The sequence below is a fragment of the Ranitomeya variabilis genome, chromosome 4, assembly GCF_051348905.1.
Source record: "Ranitomeya variabilis isolate aRanVar5 chromosome 4, aRanVar5.hap1, whole genome shotgun sequence".
Lineage (NCBI taxonomy): Eukaryota > Metazoa > Chordata > Amphibia > Anura > Dendrobatidae > Ranitomeya > Ranitomeya variabilis.
Window position 1 is genome coordinate 33,256,734 of NC_135235.1, and position 18,136 is coordinate 33,274,869.

Here is an 18,136-nt window from a genome sequence, read left to right on the forward strand (position 1 = left end):
TAACTTACCAGCAGTCTGCCATTACTACATGTGCTGGAAATCCCTTTCCCCTCACTTCCTAGCATGTACTGAATCTGTCATTATCTAATAGCTTGGCTGCCCTGACAGTTTGCCAGACAGGAGAGCAGGAGCAGAGAGCCCAAACCCAATCCTATCTGATGTCAGACAGGAGAGCAAGAGCAGAGAGCCCAAACCCCATCCTATCTGATGCCAGACAGGAGCAGAGAGCCCAAACCCCATCCTATCTGATGCCAGACAGGAGCAGGATGGGGTTTGGGCTCTCTGCTCCTGTCTGGCATAAGATAGGATGGGGTTTGGGCTCTCTGCTCCTGTCTGGCATCAGATAGGATGGGGTTTGGGCTCTCTATCTGATGCCAGACAGGAGCAGAGAGCCCAAACCCCATCCTATCTGATGCCAGACAGGAGAGCAGGAGCAGAGAGCCTAAAACCCATCCTATCTGATGCCAGACAGGAGAGCAGGAGCAGAGAGCCTAAAACTCATCCCAACTTCCTGTAACCCGTCTTGTGGTTTCTGCTTTCCAAGACAGATTACACTTGACAACAGGTACTTGAGCACCAGCTGGCAGACGCTTTGGAGTACATTTTTGGGGGTAAGAATTTAAGCTCCGATTAATCAGGACAGAACAGCACTCTTAAAGTGTGGAGTAAGATGCACCAAATTCATTAGTGAATATGGTGCATCTTTCAGCTGCTGTACACCATTGTAAGAAATGTACATTATCAGGGACTGGCTTACATTTGTCATAATTTATGCCACTTGTGATGAATGTGCCAGGTGCAGTTGGTTATGCCATCTGGCTGCCAACTTTTCACAGATCGACAAAGCTAGCAGGGCCGGGGTAAAAAAAAAAAAAAAAAGCCAGACGTGGCTAAGTTTATGCACCACAACACGAGGACGACCTTCGCTCATTGTTCATGAGACTAGCAGAGAAAGCCGAGTGATGTCCTTGGCTGGTTCCAGCAGTCCCATTTTTGGGATCCTTGGTGATGGATAATTCATCCCATCCACTACTAAGAGTTTGTTACCCCTTATGGGTGTATAGTGTGGATGAAATGGCACAGTCAGATGGAGATATAAATTGGAGCAAGACCAAAATGCAGTGCACAAACTGACCGGTGCCTCTCCCACATAAAAGCGTGACAGCTTCACGTGTTCCTATGCAGCCATCTCGCTCGGGTGGGGAGAGCTGTCGGCCTGTCCGTGCACTGCGTTCCAACCTCATTCAGATGTATACAACCGGCAGGCTGCTGTTAAATAGTGTGCAGGTGGCTGCCAGGGCTGTGGAGTCGGTAAGCCAAACCTCCGATACTCCACCAAAATGGGCTCCGACTGACTCCAACAATACATATCCCAAAGCACCGCCAGCAGAAAGTGCAATTGAAAAAAAACAAACACTTTTTTAGTAGTGACATGTAATCCACATACAACTGCTTTTATTGACTGGACAGAAGATCAGATTCTCCTAACATTATTTACACGACCTATTTCTTATACAACGTATTTTAGGTCTCGCATGGACCTCAGATTGTTCAGCCCGCCCGGCCATATGTCTCCTCAATCAGTATGTTCCAGCTAGACTAAAGGAGGCGTACATCCCCCCCCATTGATATCCTTCTATCAGGGGCTGGATACAATACTGTAGCCTGCAGCAGCCAGGCCGATCCCTCCAGAAGCCAATCTGACCATGAAGGTTATCCATGAGCTCTAGTGTTTCTCTTCTACATGGCATGTAATAAATGGCATATATAATGGCCAGAATGTAACATTACTCTACACACACGCAGATTTTGGAATCTCACATGAGGATATAGTGTCGGTAGTGCACAATTCCACAAGAGGCAGCCGGGGAAAAGTCAGCGGCTTTTTCTTGCCTAGCAGTTTTCTGGATTGGGAATGAGCAGCGGATATTATACATTGTCCCGGACTTTGCGCCGTTCATCGTTTTATTTGGTGCAAGTAGCTGGAGATTGACCTTTCCTGGTGTCGTCCTAGTTTATTCTTTGATCTCTGGATACCGGATGTTTTCTTAGTCCCGCACAGTGCCGGCCGGTCTTGGGAATCAGCGATGGGCTGGGCAGGAGCCTCCTCTCCAGAAGCCGCATCTTCCTTGATGCTGTCAAGAAATTAAACAAATTATGGTCAGAAAAAGACCCCTAACATAGATGGTGACATTACGCTGTTCGATAAATCCTTAGTCTGGAAAAATTTATCATTAATCCACAGGAATAAAATGTATGATCCTTGGGGGGCCTACCCTTATAGCTCACAAGAACGGGGGGTCCAATATTGGATGGAGCGATTGGGATTCATGGGAGATGGTTGTCGTTTTTATTATATAATGCAAAACAATACTAAAAGTATTGCAGTATATAGTACAAGAGACCTAAATCATAGGTATAAGGCCTCAAAGGAGGGGGAGGGGGCTAAAAAAATGTAATTAAAAAAAAAAATGTAAATAAGGCTGTGTGCACACGTTCCGGTTTTTCACGTTTTTTTTCGCGATAAAACCGGGAAAAAAAACGCATCCTATTAATAGAATACAATCCGCAATTTTTGTGCACATGTTGCATTTTTTTCCGCGAAAATAAACACATCGGGGTAAAAAACGCAGCATGTTCATTAATTTTTTTGTGGATTTCCCACTATTTAATGCATTGGGAAGCTGTGGAATAAAACGTGAAAAATCCGCATTAAAAAAACGAGAGAAAAACGCATGCGGATTTCCTGCAGAAAATGTCCGGTTTTGTTCAGCAAATAATCCTGACGTGTGCACATAGCCTAAGAGTTTGAATCCCTGCCCTTTGTCCATTCCGAAATTCAAAAGAATAAAAGTGTTGATGTATTCTGTTTGACCGCATCGGGAAAAAAGTCCAATATATCCAAAAATACTCTGATGTACAGCACCATGGAATTAATGGTGCTATATAAATAAATAATAATAAATATGAAATTAACAACTCAGTGAGGTAAATGTATGTAAAAACAAAATAAAAACACAGAATTGCTGTTTTTCGGCCACACCTCCCCCCAAAAGTGATCAAATCATCATAAACACCCCAAACTTGTACCAATAAAAGCTATAGATCACCACACAACGAAAACAAGCCCTCACACAGGTCTATCACTGGACATGAAAAGAAACAAACAAAAAAAAAAAAACTTAAAAGTTTGGTGAAACAACCACTTTGTCTTTGTGTAATAAGCCCAGGTATGGCACCAGTATGTGAATAGATAAGGTTATGACTATTGAAAGAAGGGGACAAAAAAAAGTTCAAAAATGAAAGCTGGCTCTGACGGGAAAGGGTTAAATGACTCAAATGTGGCCTGAAGTGCATCTCCTATGCTCTCATGACAACACTTCTGTGCCTCCAAGTCTGGTCATAAGGCCACTGTTTACAAGAACAAATTTTATCTTCCCACTTTGTTTTTTTTTTCCATGGTAATTTTTATTTTAGTTTTTTTTTTTTTAATTCGCCATGGGATTAATTATTACTGGGATAATCTGGGTCTCATCTAAGAAACCCACATACCCCAACAAGGCTTATGGCAAGGGGCCGTTCTAGTGCGACAACCCCCACCAGTCCACATAACGAGTGTTTTTGGCTGCTTTTGCACGGTCACACTCTCCACCATAGACTACAATGGTCAGCAATGAACCCTTACCAGAGTTTGCTGAAATTCTGCACGGACAGTCCTCCGATCCCATCCCCGCTCAGCTTTGGGTGTGATGAATGAAAGCCCTTGTTCCTCTTCTTCCTTTGGAGCTTGATCAAAGCTTCTGCGATGCGTCTGTCTCCAGCATAGTTGTAGATGATCTGGGCCCGCTCGTCGGCACACTCGTCCCCGCTAGTGCGGAGCAGCGTCTGAATCTGCAGGAGGTCAATGTCTTTAAAGATGTTGGCGGAGGCCTTTTTCCTGCAGCGTGGTTCAGGGGCCTGCCATGCCGATCCAGGGGTGCTGATCACAGAAGCTGGCGTGCCCATGATGGAATAGCCTGGCAAACACTGCAAGGGAGAAACAGAGAGAAATAAGAGGAAAGAAGCACAAAAATCAAGATTTGCATCCAGATGTTGGGCAATAAATAGACATAGAGGAAACTTGTTCTAGATATCATCATCATCCACTGCCCACGTAAAGGTTTCACTTCTATGATTGACTACTTCTGCTTTTTGCCAGGTGCATCTTATCTGACTACGGAGGATCTGCGCACCGTACAGCATACACAGCTCTGCTCCATAGTCATTCTAGCATGGTGCATTGGTCATGTGGCTTCTTGGAGTGGTCCAGCTCTGCATTAAAGGGTCAGTGGTTTCTATCTCACTTGTTATCACACAACAGTCTCCAGTATGGGCATGCTCAGAATTGTATTTTCCCAAAAGCTGAGACCTATCCTTTAGGATAAACAAAATTAGCAATGTCCGACCAGAGAGACCCTCACTAAGCATGGATAGGCAATGGCACTTGCCATACACAGCACCACTCTCATCCATGCACGGTGTCTGGTACTGCAGCTCTGCGCTTCACTTCACCCTGCAATACAATCATATCTACATTCCTGGATGCCAACGTGGAATATCAAGCTCTGGACATAGAATTTCATCACTGAACTCTGGATCACTCCAAAAGTCCAAGAGACTAGAACATCCAAGACTGCCAACTAGTTAGCATGGATCATAGCAGGATTAACTTGTTGGTTACAGACCTACGTTCTTTAGTGTTTATGCATCCATTGTAATGGTGACACTTTTCTCAATGGGTACACTTGTGCCTGGAAGGGACAACTGACCCCAGGCCTTTGTCATAAATACCTTTCCTAAGTGCTCAATGGTTTTATTACAGGACACAGCTGTGCTTGGAATGGACAACTGGTCCCAAGATTTGTCATAGAGACCTGATTCACAGAAGGATGACCACCATGCTAGTAAATGACCCTTGAATCTTTAACCTAGTTTGGACCCAAGAGCGCCATCTTTAGGAGAATGTCGAGGTCAGCAGGAACATGCATGTTTCTGTTATGTGGAGTTGTTACAGGAACGGGCAATGTATGGGCTTTCATATGGGTCAGTAATTTGTCTCTTAATACTGCCTTAGCACATTATATGTTATATATAAAACAAACGTTTTGGCAATACAATACTTTTATATCTTTGACACCCATATGATACATAGGGCCATTGCTGCCTTTCATTGTTTCTGTATTGATGTCTGTACTATGTTGCGATTTCATGATAACAGTCCTTACTGTTCACTTTTGTATTCTATTCATTTTAATATAAAGAGTATCAAATACATTTTTATATCTGGATCATAGTGTTCCTTCCCTTTATAAGTGTATACGTGTTTCATGAATGGATTGCTCACTTACCATATTGAGGGAATATTATTGTCTTAATGCATGGGCTTTGCTTGAGTGTTTCACCAATGTATAGTATTGTAGTTAGCACACAGAGCTGGGGGGGCTCTGACCATACACCAATATCCTCTATTCACCTTTTAGCTTTCCTTCTACCCTTGTCCTTAGTCAGGTTTCCCCTATGTGCATTCTTCTAAACAGGATATTTAATATAAATCTTATAGATCCCGCAGCACTTAATCACAATTGACTGGTACCCTGAAACGCTAAGAGGAGACCGTAATGAGAAATATAAAGGACTGACATTTGTTCCTACTGGATCCACTTTTGGCTTAAACCCAAAATCTACATGTGTGTTACCAGTGTAAGGCTATATTCACACGTTGCGCTTTTATTGCATTTTTTCGCAGGCAAATCCTACTCTTGGCAGTAAAGGAGCAACGTCAAAAAAGAAGTTTTTATGGCGTTGCTCTGGCCTTTTTTTTTTTTTTACTGCGTTTTTGTCAGGGTACTGTCTTTTGTGCATGCTGGAAGCTTAGTGCATAAAAAAAATAATCTGATTCAAGAAGCAGCAAAACCTGATACCTGCATTTTTTGCACTAATCATTGCTTTCCATGAGTGAAAAACACTGCAAAAACGTTAAAGACGCTGAAAGTAGTGGCATGCTGCATTTTGCAAAAGAAACGCTGCTCTTTGACAAAACAGTCAGGAAAAAAAAACAAGCTGTGTGCATGAGATTTCTGAGATCTCAGACTTTGCTGGTACTGGCAAAGGCAGCTGAAAATTTGCATAAAAACGCTGTAAAAAACAGAATGTGAACATAGCCTTAGATTGCAGCCTCACGTTACGCTGGGTACGACAGCCTCAAACTTGAGACTTCTAGAACTGTGAGGGGTCTAAATAATGTGCGTAGATTACAAAAATGAAATACTGACATGTGTGATCCGGCCTAAAACCTTCCTTCACACACAAACATACTTTACTAATAGGATTATCTACTCCATTTTTTTCCCCACAAAAATCCCAGTGTGATCTTTAAAAAAAAACGTATACTCCGCTACTGATCGCCTTCAGCTTCCCTGGAGTGTATCCCGGACTCCACATGCCCTCCCTGCCTGGAAGGAAGATGAAAGACTAGCAGGAGAGTGGGCCAGCTCTACAGAGGACAGGTGGGCAATCAGGAGAGTATACATTTATTATTTTTAATAGACCAACCTGAGTTTTCATATAGAAAAAAAAAAAAAAATATGCATATTTATAAATACTCGTAAAAACCCAAATTTCAAGCATTTTTTCACAGCACTTATTAGTTTATACATTTAGTGCACTCGAGTCCTATAGAGGAGCTAATAGAAAAAAAAAACCAAAAAAAACAAGAATCACATTCACTTATATAACGAAGTTAAAAATAAAAGCCACCAAGAAGTCAATTGAGGCTGATCTGTTATCTGTGGTTCCCACCAGTAGAGGATGTTACCCACGTAAGAACACGCGCTGCTTGGGTAGATATGACGGTGACACACAACCGCGTTACCACTGCTGCATCACCAGCGCATGCCAAGCTGCACAAATCCCGGCTAACACTTCCTGCTTTATCGGTCATTAGCTGGCATCACACATCCTGCCCTGGAGCCGTGCCAGCCCGAGCTCTGCCCATGTGAGTCATGTAATGATTGCACTCTGCAGACAAACAGATCAGAGCTGCAGTGGATAAGGGGGGTGGGCTCATGAAGGGGATTTATGTCTATGACCTATTGGGGTACATGGCCATCATAAATATGGGGACACCCATGTACGAGCCAGAACAGTTCAGGCCACCTGTCTATCACGATGATCATTCTTCAGCATTGCTGCCAGTGAACACTGTTTCCCCTGCAGCAGCTTTTCCAGGGTAAATTCGTCCCCACCTAAAGCTACCGCTGGCAAAACCAGGTGTTTGGCTGGTGCTCCCCAAGGTCTGAAGACTTATGCACTGTACAGTTTCTACAGCTCGATGATACATTGTTTTTATTTAACGCGACCTCTAAGATCTGTGGATAGGGATAGAAACGTCTCCATTCATTGGCAGCAAGCAGAGGTTGAAAAAAAAAAAATACTATTCACACTTGGAAGAGTTTGTTACACGAGTCCAGTGTAGAGGATCTGCAGCAGCAATCTCAGCCCTGTCCTGATACAATGCATCAGCCTGGATTCAACTGTAGCAAACCCTCAGCTGTGACGAGTATTCGGTCTGCCTGGGCCATGGACAAACCAGCGGATTAGCCCTAAATGGGGCTAATCCGCAGATTATTCTGCAGGGATTTTCCTAAACAGAATCCCGACTGGCTGTACACTGCCTTTAACTTGCTACAATTGAGGGTTCGCTACAATCACGTTCCGTCTGGACAATCATCTGATCTGAATCCATCATAGCAGCCGCTGTTTGCCCTATTGTATCACTGCCTATGAATTGTGTCCAATCCATGGGATAAACTGGATACAACTGTAACAACTCTTCTACTGCAAAAAGTATTAAAGGGGTCTCCAATTTTGGTAAAGGAGGACACCCTTTACCTACAGATCCTGCTAAATACAATTAACCCCTTGTGTTCCTGCAGCATAAATCCTTAGCATAATGCATCCATCTATTGTCTGAGCTCCGACTTCTCAGATTTGTGTCAGTGAAGAATCCCACGGGGCCATAATATCCCCCAGTGACCGATGTGCGGACGTCAGCGCCAGAGATAAGAGGCTGCACCTAGTTCCTCACACTAAACACTGCAGAATAATGGAGAAAGCCTTAGGGTATGTGCACACGTCAGGATTTTGTCAGGATTTTTCATCAGGTTTTGTAGCCAAAACCAGGAGTGTGAGATAAATGCAGAAGTGGTGCATATGTTTCTATTATACTTTTCCTCTAATTGTTCCACTCCTGGTTTTGGCTACAAATCCTGATGAAAAATCCTGACGTGTGCACATACCCTTAAAGGTGAAATGCACCCAAATTTTTTTTTTTTTTTTTAAAGGCATTCGAGCCAATCTTGAACCATGGAGTGTTGATGGATGAACGTTTCTGTATGAAGATCGATCTTGTACAAGCCTAGATAGGTCCACCAGGGTCGTCTTAGCCATTATCTGGATAGTATGAAGCCATCCTCTCCGCCTTGTCCCTTCTATCCCTCCGACCATGACGTCCTTCTCTTGTCATTGTCCTCTCTGTATGAGGTGTCCACAGTAGTCAAGTCGTAGCTTGGCGATCCTTGCTTCCGGTAACAGGTCTGGTTTGTAACCTTTCTTAAAAAGGTAACTATAAATTCAATATACTTTAGGGGCAGCTTCTGATTGGTGGAGTCCAGCTCCTGAGACCCCCACTGTTCGGCTAAAGCACCTCCTGCCTGAACCAAGCAGTGTACTGATCCCCATAGACTTAGTATATGATCAGGGGGTGTTGCAGGACCCCTACAGTACGTAACATTTCATTAAAGGAGTCACCCTTTAGGACTTTATTCACATCACCTGTGAGTCCAGGGTAAGTCTGTGACACCAAACTGCAACTTGTCAGGGAATGCTGGGGGTTGTAGTGTCACAAATGCTGAAGGTATACCTGGTCTACGGGCCCTAGTGGGCTCTTAAAGGGAAGTTTCCCCCCTCCCAGCGATGCCTAATTTGGGGCTCTGGAACCTGGGAATCAAAGGAGCAGTGGTGGCAGAGGCTCAACATCACTTATCAATGTGACTGCTGAAAAATAACGTACCCTTTAAGAGTGCCCACAACAACGGACTGCCAAGCACTCGTTTTACCATCAACCGTCCCTCGGAAACACAAGCACGCTCACTTTATCCGAGCATGCACACGCTTTATAACATGGAGAGAGGCGAAAGGCCCCCATACGTTTTTCGGTCCTTAAAGGGGGGTTGTCCAAGTTAAGGAAAAAGCTGCACGTAGGCAGCAATACTGAAAATTAATAAATCAGAAATCCCCCCTTCGTTATACGCTCCCCTTTCTTCTAGCACTGCATCCCCGATTCTCCCTGCTGGCAAACAGTTCAACCCACATGACCACTGCAGCCAATCCAGAGACCAGTGACTGACTGCAGTGGTTACATGGGGGGGTAGGGTCAGCAATCAATGTAAACAGTGCACCAATAGGGAAAATAGGAGGCACAATGCATGCTGGGAGCTGTAGTTCTAGCCGCTGAAAGCTCCTAAGTTGGCAAAATAAACAATCCCTTTAAATGTGTGTTTCATGGAGCGTACACGGCCTATCACACCGTAAAGCAGCACGTACCTGTGCAGACATACGGAAACCCGCGGATCAGGAGGCCGCAGCCCGGGACAGAACGTCCTGTCTCCTCCGCCTCCAGCGTCCGACTCCCAGGCCAGGCCACAGACGTAACCACGCCCCGCTCAGGTAGTTGACGCATCCACACGGCTCAGCCAATCAGCGCTCTTAGGGGCGTGGTGTAGGTAATGGCGGGAGACGTGGCTTCTGCGCTCCATTGACGTCATGAGGCACTGGGCTGAGGAGATTGTGTGAGGAGAATGGTCTCCGTGTACAATAACCGCAGGCTGTGTGTACTGTGTGCTAATCACTGCGCGGTGTCAGGCACAGAAATACCCAAGTGTAATAAAGTGTACACAGTCCCATCATCATCAGCACAGCGCAATAATTACCTCAAAAATAAACATATCTGCCATAATAAGCAGAGCCCATCTTTTTTTTATTATGTCATATACGTGCTCGAGGTAATAATAATAAGAAAATGAACGTTAGCCAACGTTTTCTCTTTGCTTACAGGATGCATCACAACTACATCATCATAACCTCTGAGCCCTGTGATTGACTGCAGCGGTAACGTGCGCTGTAGTTGTGATGTCATGTCACCGATGAGTCCTGTCAGCAACAACCGACGTAAAAACAACCCTTTTCACCTGTAGGGGATGAAAAAAAATGTCACCCCTCACCATCACAACCAGGTTTTTTTTTCCTCCCCTACTTCCATAAGAGCCATAACGTTTTGATTTTTCCATCGTCACAGCCACACGAGGGCTTGTTTTCTGTCGTTTTGTAAGACACCATTCATTTGAATCAATAATGTACTGAAAAATGGGGGAAAAAAATCAAACTGAGGTAAAAATGGTGAAAAAGTGCACAATTCCGCCAAAATGGTGCGTAAAACGCGTCGATTGTCTCCTCTGTCAGCCATCTGGAAAAAAACGCTATCAGTGGCGGCCGTATCAGAAGGGGGCTAGGTTCACACTTGGAAGATTTCTATGGCAAAGTCTGATTATCTTGCTTTGGTTTCACACACAACAATTGAAAAAAAAAAATTAAAATAGTACTTACGTTTTCTTGAGCCAAAGCAAGAAATGGAAAATATGAAGGAAGTACATAAACGTTGCATTCTTGTTGGCTCCAGGTGAGAATTAGAAGGAAAAACTGCAATAGTGAAAAAACCATCCTTGGGGAATGTGCACACCATTTTTAAGACGTCGGCGCACCTGTATGGAGATGGACATACCGCCCATGTTCCCCCTTAAAGACACACCTATTGTTGTATTGTGTATTGGTGATAGTATTATGTTCTGAACGACAGTAGGGAGAATAAGGGTTAATGTTTGGGACCAGCCCAGAGAGAGAGGGGCTAAGGTGACAGTTTTGTGTCAAGATGTGCGATAAGGCTCAGCATGCCATAGAAGCAGACCTAGGGTCTGGCTAGTCTGTAGAGCCACGTGACGTGGGAGTCCCTGATGTGATTTGAGACCGAGGCAGTGGATAGCGCAATCCTGAGAAGAGAGGAAAAGAGATAAGGGACCGTAGGACAGAGTGATCAACAGGAGATGACGAGTCCTGGGACAGGACGCCTAGCAGTGCGGCTCCGGGTTTACAACTCAGAGAGGTAACGGGCCATGACGGAACAGAGACTGTGAGACGAAGAGAGTGCCCCAAGCAAGAGTTCCAAGGTGTCAGAAACAAAGAAGCTAAGCATCGGCCATATTGGAAAACTAGTTCCTAGAAGAGGAAAAGAGGATGCGGAACCGCAGACCGAGGATAGGACACTCACTGGACTGTAGTGTGGTGCTGCGGTGTGGTGAAGTGAGCAAGCGACTTCCTAGTGGGAGATGTCCAAAGAGTAAGGGTGCATGTCCACGGTGCGTATTTTCGGCGCTTTGTACGGCGCAGAAAACCCACTCTGCCCAAAGCGCCGCCCCCTTCTGAACGAGCGGTGATTCCGGATGTGTTCACTGCACAGATCCGGAATCACTGCACCCTATACATAGGACCCTGTGATTTACCTCGTCGCCGCAAGGTAAACAGACATGCTGAGTTCTAAAAAGATGCGCTGCATGTCCGGAAACGCAGGGCCGCCGGATGCATGTTCGCACGCATAGTGGAGACAGGATTTCATAAAATCCCCTCCACTATGCTGTAACATATGGACGCTGCGGGTTGAACGCTGCGGCTGTACGCAGCTTTCAATTCGCAGCTAATCCAGATGTAATCCGGCCCGTGGACACATACCCAAAGCCCTGTAGTGGTTAAAAGAAGTAACAATAGACTGTACATGTGCACAGCAATGTGGTTTTTACACTGCTGTACATTACGTTCAGTTTTTGCGGCGGTCCAGGTGGAATCTGCCCGAAAAAACCGCTGTGTGCACATAGCCTTATATATCTAGGTGTGGGTTGTAAAAATCCTATGCACATGTTGCATTGACAACTACAGTCAGATGTATGGAGCAATGAATATTCCACATGTGACTGTACGCCAGTGATGAAACTGGAAACCTGTCCATCCTATCCTCAGTCACGCTCTAATTCCATCCATCTTGTCATAAAATTTCAGGATGTTCAACCACATCATTCTTCATTGTCACAGTTTTACATATGGCTGTGAAGCAGGAGCGAGCATGCAAATAATTGGAGGACCAGCACCCCTGAAGTGGGGATATGAAGAACAGTATATGACAAGAAGTTCTGCAGCTGCCCAAGAAGCAGATTTACTAATTCTGCGGTGTTAATTTCGAAACCGCCTGAAAAAGCACTCAGAAAATGCTGAAAACAATGAACATATGCTTTTATATGTCTGTGCTTATGTTCAGGGTTGAATGTCATTTAACCACTTCAAGTTTCCAAAAATACAATGCAATTCTTCTGTCCATTCTTCAGGTTTTGTCCTCTTCGAAGACTCTGTACTTTGCAATACAAGTCAATGGGAAGGCAAAAATAAATGCCAGGAAGATTTCTAAGCACTTCTGCCTAAAAATGCTAGCAATTTACCCAGTGCATAATGGGCTTAAAAAAGCCTGCAATGCATCCCAACAGATGCTACCAAAAAAAGACCCCCTCCCAAAAAAAAACCATATACCCAAACGCCAATAAAAAAAAAATTTGAAAAGCTGTCATAGAGAGAAATTAAAATACATAAAAACATCTCCGGAAAGGATACATATCGTCCTCACATTGAATATATAGGTTTAATAATAACTGCGGAAATGATAAGGAGCCGACTTTAACTTTAATTGAAGTAGGGACCTCTTGCAATGACCAGGTAATTACAGCAGAGATTTTCTCAAGAACCAGTCACTAAGACTAAGATTCATTTACTCATTTACTCTGAGGTAAGAACTAGAGAAAGTTCAAAGGACTTGTCTGAGACACTTTGGAGCCAGTGGCCCGTGATAAATATTGGGGTGTCACGGGGTTACTGCAACAGAGAGGAGCCAGAAGACAACAGTGTCTGATTGCTCCTACTCCTGCGCTGAAAAGAAACTCTACACCTTCTTTTGAAATGGTGGTTATTTATTTTGGCAGAACAGGAGTTAATCGGCCATGTTGGAAGCTCTGGGAGTCTGAGCCCTCAGCTGAGCTCGGTTAGCCACTCCCATCCCCTATATAATCTGGGTCCTGATTCAAGAACATGTCGGAGCTAGCTTATGCTGCATGGCTTGAAGGAGAAGTGTTTTTAGTGCTTACATGAGAAGGAGTTTGGAGGATTTGTCTGTGACTGTTTTGTGGGTTTGTGAGTGTGATAATTCCCTTCCCTCTTATTTTGTTTTTTTCCCCCATCCTCCACTCCCCGATGCATTCCTCTGTCATATGTGAGTGAATAATTGTATGTCTGGTATTTTCAGTTACCCCTTGTTCGTGTTTGCTTGTTCGTCTGGTTGGTGTACTGCCATGCACGACAGCTCCCCTCTTCCCTGTGTGGGGGGAAGGGAACAGACGGAGAACTGATTCAGGAGATAAGGCAAGGGTGGCTGCCCTGGCATCTTCACCTTCAGAAGTATCTCGGGGAATAGGGCAAGCTAGGGTGCCCCCTATTGTTAGGGACAGGGTAGAAGCCCCTGGTGCTGGGTCACCCGACAGCTAAGTCGTGACATGGGGTTTGCATTGATCTGATATTTCTGGGAGACATATTTTTGGTGTTGTAACGAAGGGACGGACATATCTCATTCAATCACATCACTGTAAGGCCATTCTAACCCCTTCAACTTAATATTGACACGTTGGATGATGCTATCCATGTCATGTTACATTTCTATAGAAAGGTAAAATCACAATAGGAAACATGATGACAATGTCTACTGCCTGGGACCTCCAGGAGTGAAAATATCCTAAAAGTTAGGGATCTCATAAAATTCTAACAGACCTAGTACATCCCACAACCAGCATCTATATGAGCTCACCAAGGGGAGGTATGAGAGCGTAACCTTGATCTAATAAAAAGACTTTGTGTGTCTGTCTTGATCACCGTACTTTGTCCTGATGAAGAAGTCTGAAACTTTGAAACAGTTGACTAATAAACCGCATACTTTGTAGTCCTGCCTTCTCATTATCCTTCTGATGGTAGCGCAGTTTTAACCCGTTTGTTTCCAGCTCTTGATGTTTCCTTCTCCATGGGTCTGAACAGCCTAAGTTTTTTCAGTGGTTGTGAGCACACAACCTGACAAGGTAAGCATGATGTCTATTGCGCTTTTTGTCCTTGCAGTTTTTTGTTTACCTCATTGTTCATTTCTGGAAGACACAGTTCGCTGTGAGAGTTTTCCATTTTCCTAATCGGAGCAGTTCCCACCATAAAGATAAGAGCCATTTCTGCAACATCAGGTTTAGTACTTTTTCTTTCCTTATCACTTTTTTATTTTATTTGTGTTTTTGATTCGAGTGTCATCAGAGTTTGGTCAATGTCCGTTTTAACCATCAGAGCTGAATCGTCAGAGTTTCATCAGTTTTTCCGGCTAAAAAAAAAAAACAACTGACGGTGGTTTCTCAAGTTTTTATCAAATTTTCTGTGAATAACGGACAGCACATGCATGTCATCTGTGTGCTGTCTGATTTTTTTCACAGACCCATAGACTTTTTCTGGTGAGATTGATCCAAGACTCTATTCATTTGTACGGACCACTGTGGTCCGAGATAAATAATGGACATACTGTATAAACTACCCCTAAAGCCTCATTCACAGGTCCGTTTTTGTTTTTTTTTGCATACAAGAAAACCAGACCGGTTATTCTGATCAGACTCTGATCAGAGTTTGACCAGAGTGTAGTACGAGGGTCAACCGATTTTCTTGTATGTGGAGAAATAAAAAAAAACAAACAATTTCTCCACCTTCTTTGTTCTGAGAGTCCGTGAAATTTTTTTTCACAGATTCTGTGACTTGCATTGCCGATCTTGATCTGACTCTTGGATCAAAATCAGACATGTCTCCGATATTTGCCGCGGAGCCCCAATCCGAGGAAAACATTGGACATGTGAATGGTCCCATAGAATATCATGGGTATGAGTGCTATCCATGCAATATACTGATAGAGCTCATACGCAAAAATCAAATGTCTGAATGAGGCCCACGGCTCTATTCAAATGTCCATTTTTTTTTTACGTACGTGTGCTTTCCACGGAGAGCACTTGTACCTATATGAATCGGGCTGTTCACATGTTTACGATTTTTTTCAGACCGGTCAGTCTGTGCAAAATTGCAGAGACATCCGATATTGATCCGAGTGTCGAATCAAGATCGGCAATGCAAGTCTATGGGTCCGTGAAAAGATCGGACCGCACTTGGATTTTCACACTGTTAGGGTATGTGTCCACGTTCAGGAAACGCTGCGTTTTTGACGCAGCGCTGAGCCGCAGCGTCAAAAACGCAGCGTCCAGATGTTACAGCATAGTGGAGGGGATTTAATGAAATCCCGTCTCCACTGTGCATTAAAAAACGCATGCGTTTTTCACGCAAAAACGCACATGCGTTGCGTTTTTTCAGAACGCAGCATGTTGCTACAATGAGCAAAGCACGCAGGAAGACCGCAGGTGACCTGCCAGTGACCTCAGGTGCCTTTTTGGTCAGGATTTTACCTGCATAAAATCCTGACCAAAGCTTGAAGCAAACCTGACCGTGGACACATACCCTTAGGGATACTAAGTTATTTGGTAGTCTATAGACTGATAAAAGAAAGGTGTACACACATTAGGAACACTATTACCTCAGACAGGATAGTACATCCGAGGTCAGAACCCCTGCTTTGATGCGGGCTACAGCGGTGAGCCCGCATCAAAGCTGGGACATGTCAGCTGTTTTGAACAGCTGACATGTGCCGCAATAGCGGCAGGTGGAATCGCGATTCACCCGCCGCTATTAACTAGTTAAATGCCGCTGTCAAACGCTGCGGTCGGCGCTCATAGGAATGCAGTAAATCTACTACATAGGAGCGATCTATGCTTTGCTCCTATGTAGCAGAGGCGATCAAGTTGTGCCAGTTTCTAGCCTCCCATGGAGGTTATTGAAGCATGACAAAAGTAAAAAAAAAAATGTTTCAAAAAATAAAAAAATATATAAAAGTTTAAATCACCCCCCTTTCGCTCCATTCAAAATAAAACAATAAAAGAAAATCAAACCTACACATATTTGGTATCGCCCGATCTATCAATAAATAAAAGGATTAACCTGATCGCTAAACGGTGTAGCGAGAAAAAAATTTGAAACCCCAGAATTAAGTTTTTTTGGTCGCCACGACATTCCATTAAAACGCAATAACGGGCGATCAAAAGAACGTATCTGCACAAAACTGGTATATTTAAAAACGTCAGCTTGGCACACAAAAAAAGCCCTCACCCGACCCCAGATCATGAAAAATGGAGACGCTACGGGTATCGGAAAATTGCGCAATTTTGTTTTTTTTAGCAAAGTTTGGATTTTTTTTTCACCACTTCGATAAAAAAGAACCTAGCCACCTTTGGTGTCTATGAACTCGTAATGACCTGGAGAATCATAATAGCAGGTCAGTTTTAGCATTTAGTGAACCTTGTAAAAAAGCCAAACAAAAAACAGGTGTGGGATTGCACTTTTTTTTGCAATTTTCACCGCACTTGGAATTTTGTTTCTCGTTTTCTAGTACACGACATGTCGTTCAAAAGTGCAACTTGTCCCGCAAAAACAAAAAAAAACAAGCCCTCACACGGCCATATTGAAAAAAACCCCAAAAAAGTTATGTCTCTGGGGAAGGAGGGGAGCGAAAAACACAAAACCGAAAAAAGCTAGGGTCATGAAAGGGTTAATATTCTCCATGTTTTGCTTCTTGCCTTGTTCATAGCAGTACATCTTTGTTCAAGAAACTTTTTTTCCCAGAAAAGGAAAAAAAAATCAAAGTTGGTTTATAGCTCCCCCTACAGGAATTTTGAAGAATAAATCTACAAAAAAAGTGTTTTCTATTTGGAATTGTCTCCATTCAAAAAAACCTTTTGCTTTCAGATCTTAAAACACGCAGTGCTTACTGTGTTTGTGGATTTGCTAAAACATGTTTATTTTGTGGGTTTTGTGCCCTGAAACACTATGAAACATGAGGGAAGAGAGGTTTATCAAACATGGTGCATGGGGAAGCGGAGTAGTTAAGTTGCTCATAGCAATCCATTACATCCCCATTCCCCTATGGACTCAGTAAAAAATAAAACCATGTGACGGCTTGTTTGGTGCTACAGAGTTCCTATGGCTCTATATTATAGATGAAACAGCAAGCACTTTTTTTTTACCACTGTGTGTTGTCAGAGTCGGGTAACTGACATGCAACTTCTGTGTATCATCGTATGTACAGTGTTGGACTCTACTAGCATACGTCCCAACTCTGAAAGACAGAAAACAGAGACGTGTGTTCTGACCAGCAATGCATCCCTCACAGAATGGTATCCTCACAGTGCTTTTCCTGCACATAACAATGGGAAGCAACACACACACAATATAATGCCCCAATGTTCCCGTGCAATATAATGCCCCAATGTGCCCACACAATATAATGCCCCAATGTGCCCACGCAATATAGTGCCCCAATGTGCCCATGCAATGTAATGCTCCAATGTGCCAATGCAATGTAATGCCCAAATGTGCCCACGCAATATAATGCCCCAATGTAACCACGCAATATAATGCCCTAATGTGCCCACGCAATAGAATGCCCCAATGTTCCCGTGCAATATAATGCCCTAATGTGCCCACACAATATAATGCCCCAATGTGCCCACGCAATGTAATGCCCCAATGTGCCCACGCAATATAATGCCCTAATGTACCCATGCAATATAATGCTCCAATGTGCCCACGCAATGTAATGCCCCAATGTGCCCATGCAATGTAATGCTCCAATGTGTCCATGCAATGTAATGCCCCAATGTGCCCACGCAATATAATGCTCCAATGTACCCACACAATGTAATGCCCCAATGTGCCCACGCAATATAATGCCCCAATGTACCCACGCAATGTAACGCCCCAAAGTGCCCACGCAATATAA

General features: G+C 43.8%; 1 protein-coding gene across 1 annotated transcript; it reads right to left on the minus strand.

Moving 5' to 3' along the window:
- Positions 1-1,433: 1,433 nt before the first annotated feature.
- On the minus strand, positions 1,434-9,797 carry AVPI1 (arginine vasopressin induced 1). The gene is made up of 3 exons (XM_077258307.1): positions 9,643-9,797; positions 3,686-4,026; positions 1,434-2,135 (listed from the first exon to the last, which is right to left on the minus strand). The coding sequence occupies exons 1-3, from the start codon at positions 9,652-9,654 to the stop codon at positions 1,958-1,960; spliced, it is 531 nt and encodes a 176-aa protein (XP_077114422.1). The 5' UTR covers positions 9,655-9,797; the 3' UTR covers positions 1,434-1,957.
- Positions 9,798-18,136: the final 8,339 nt, after the last annotated feature.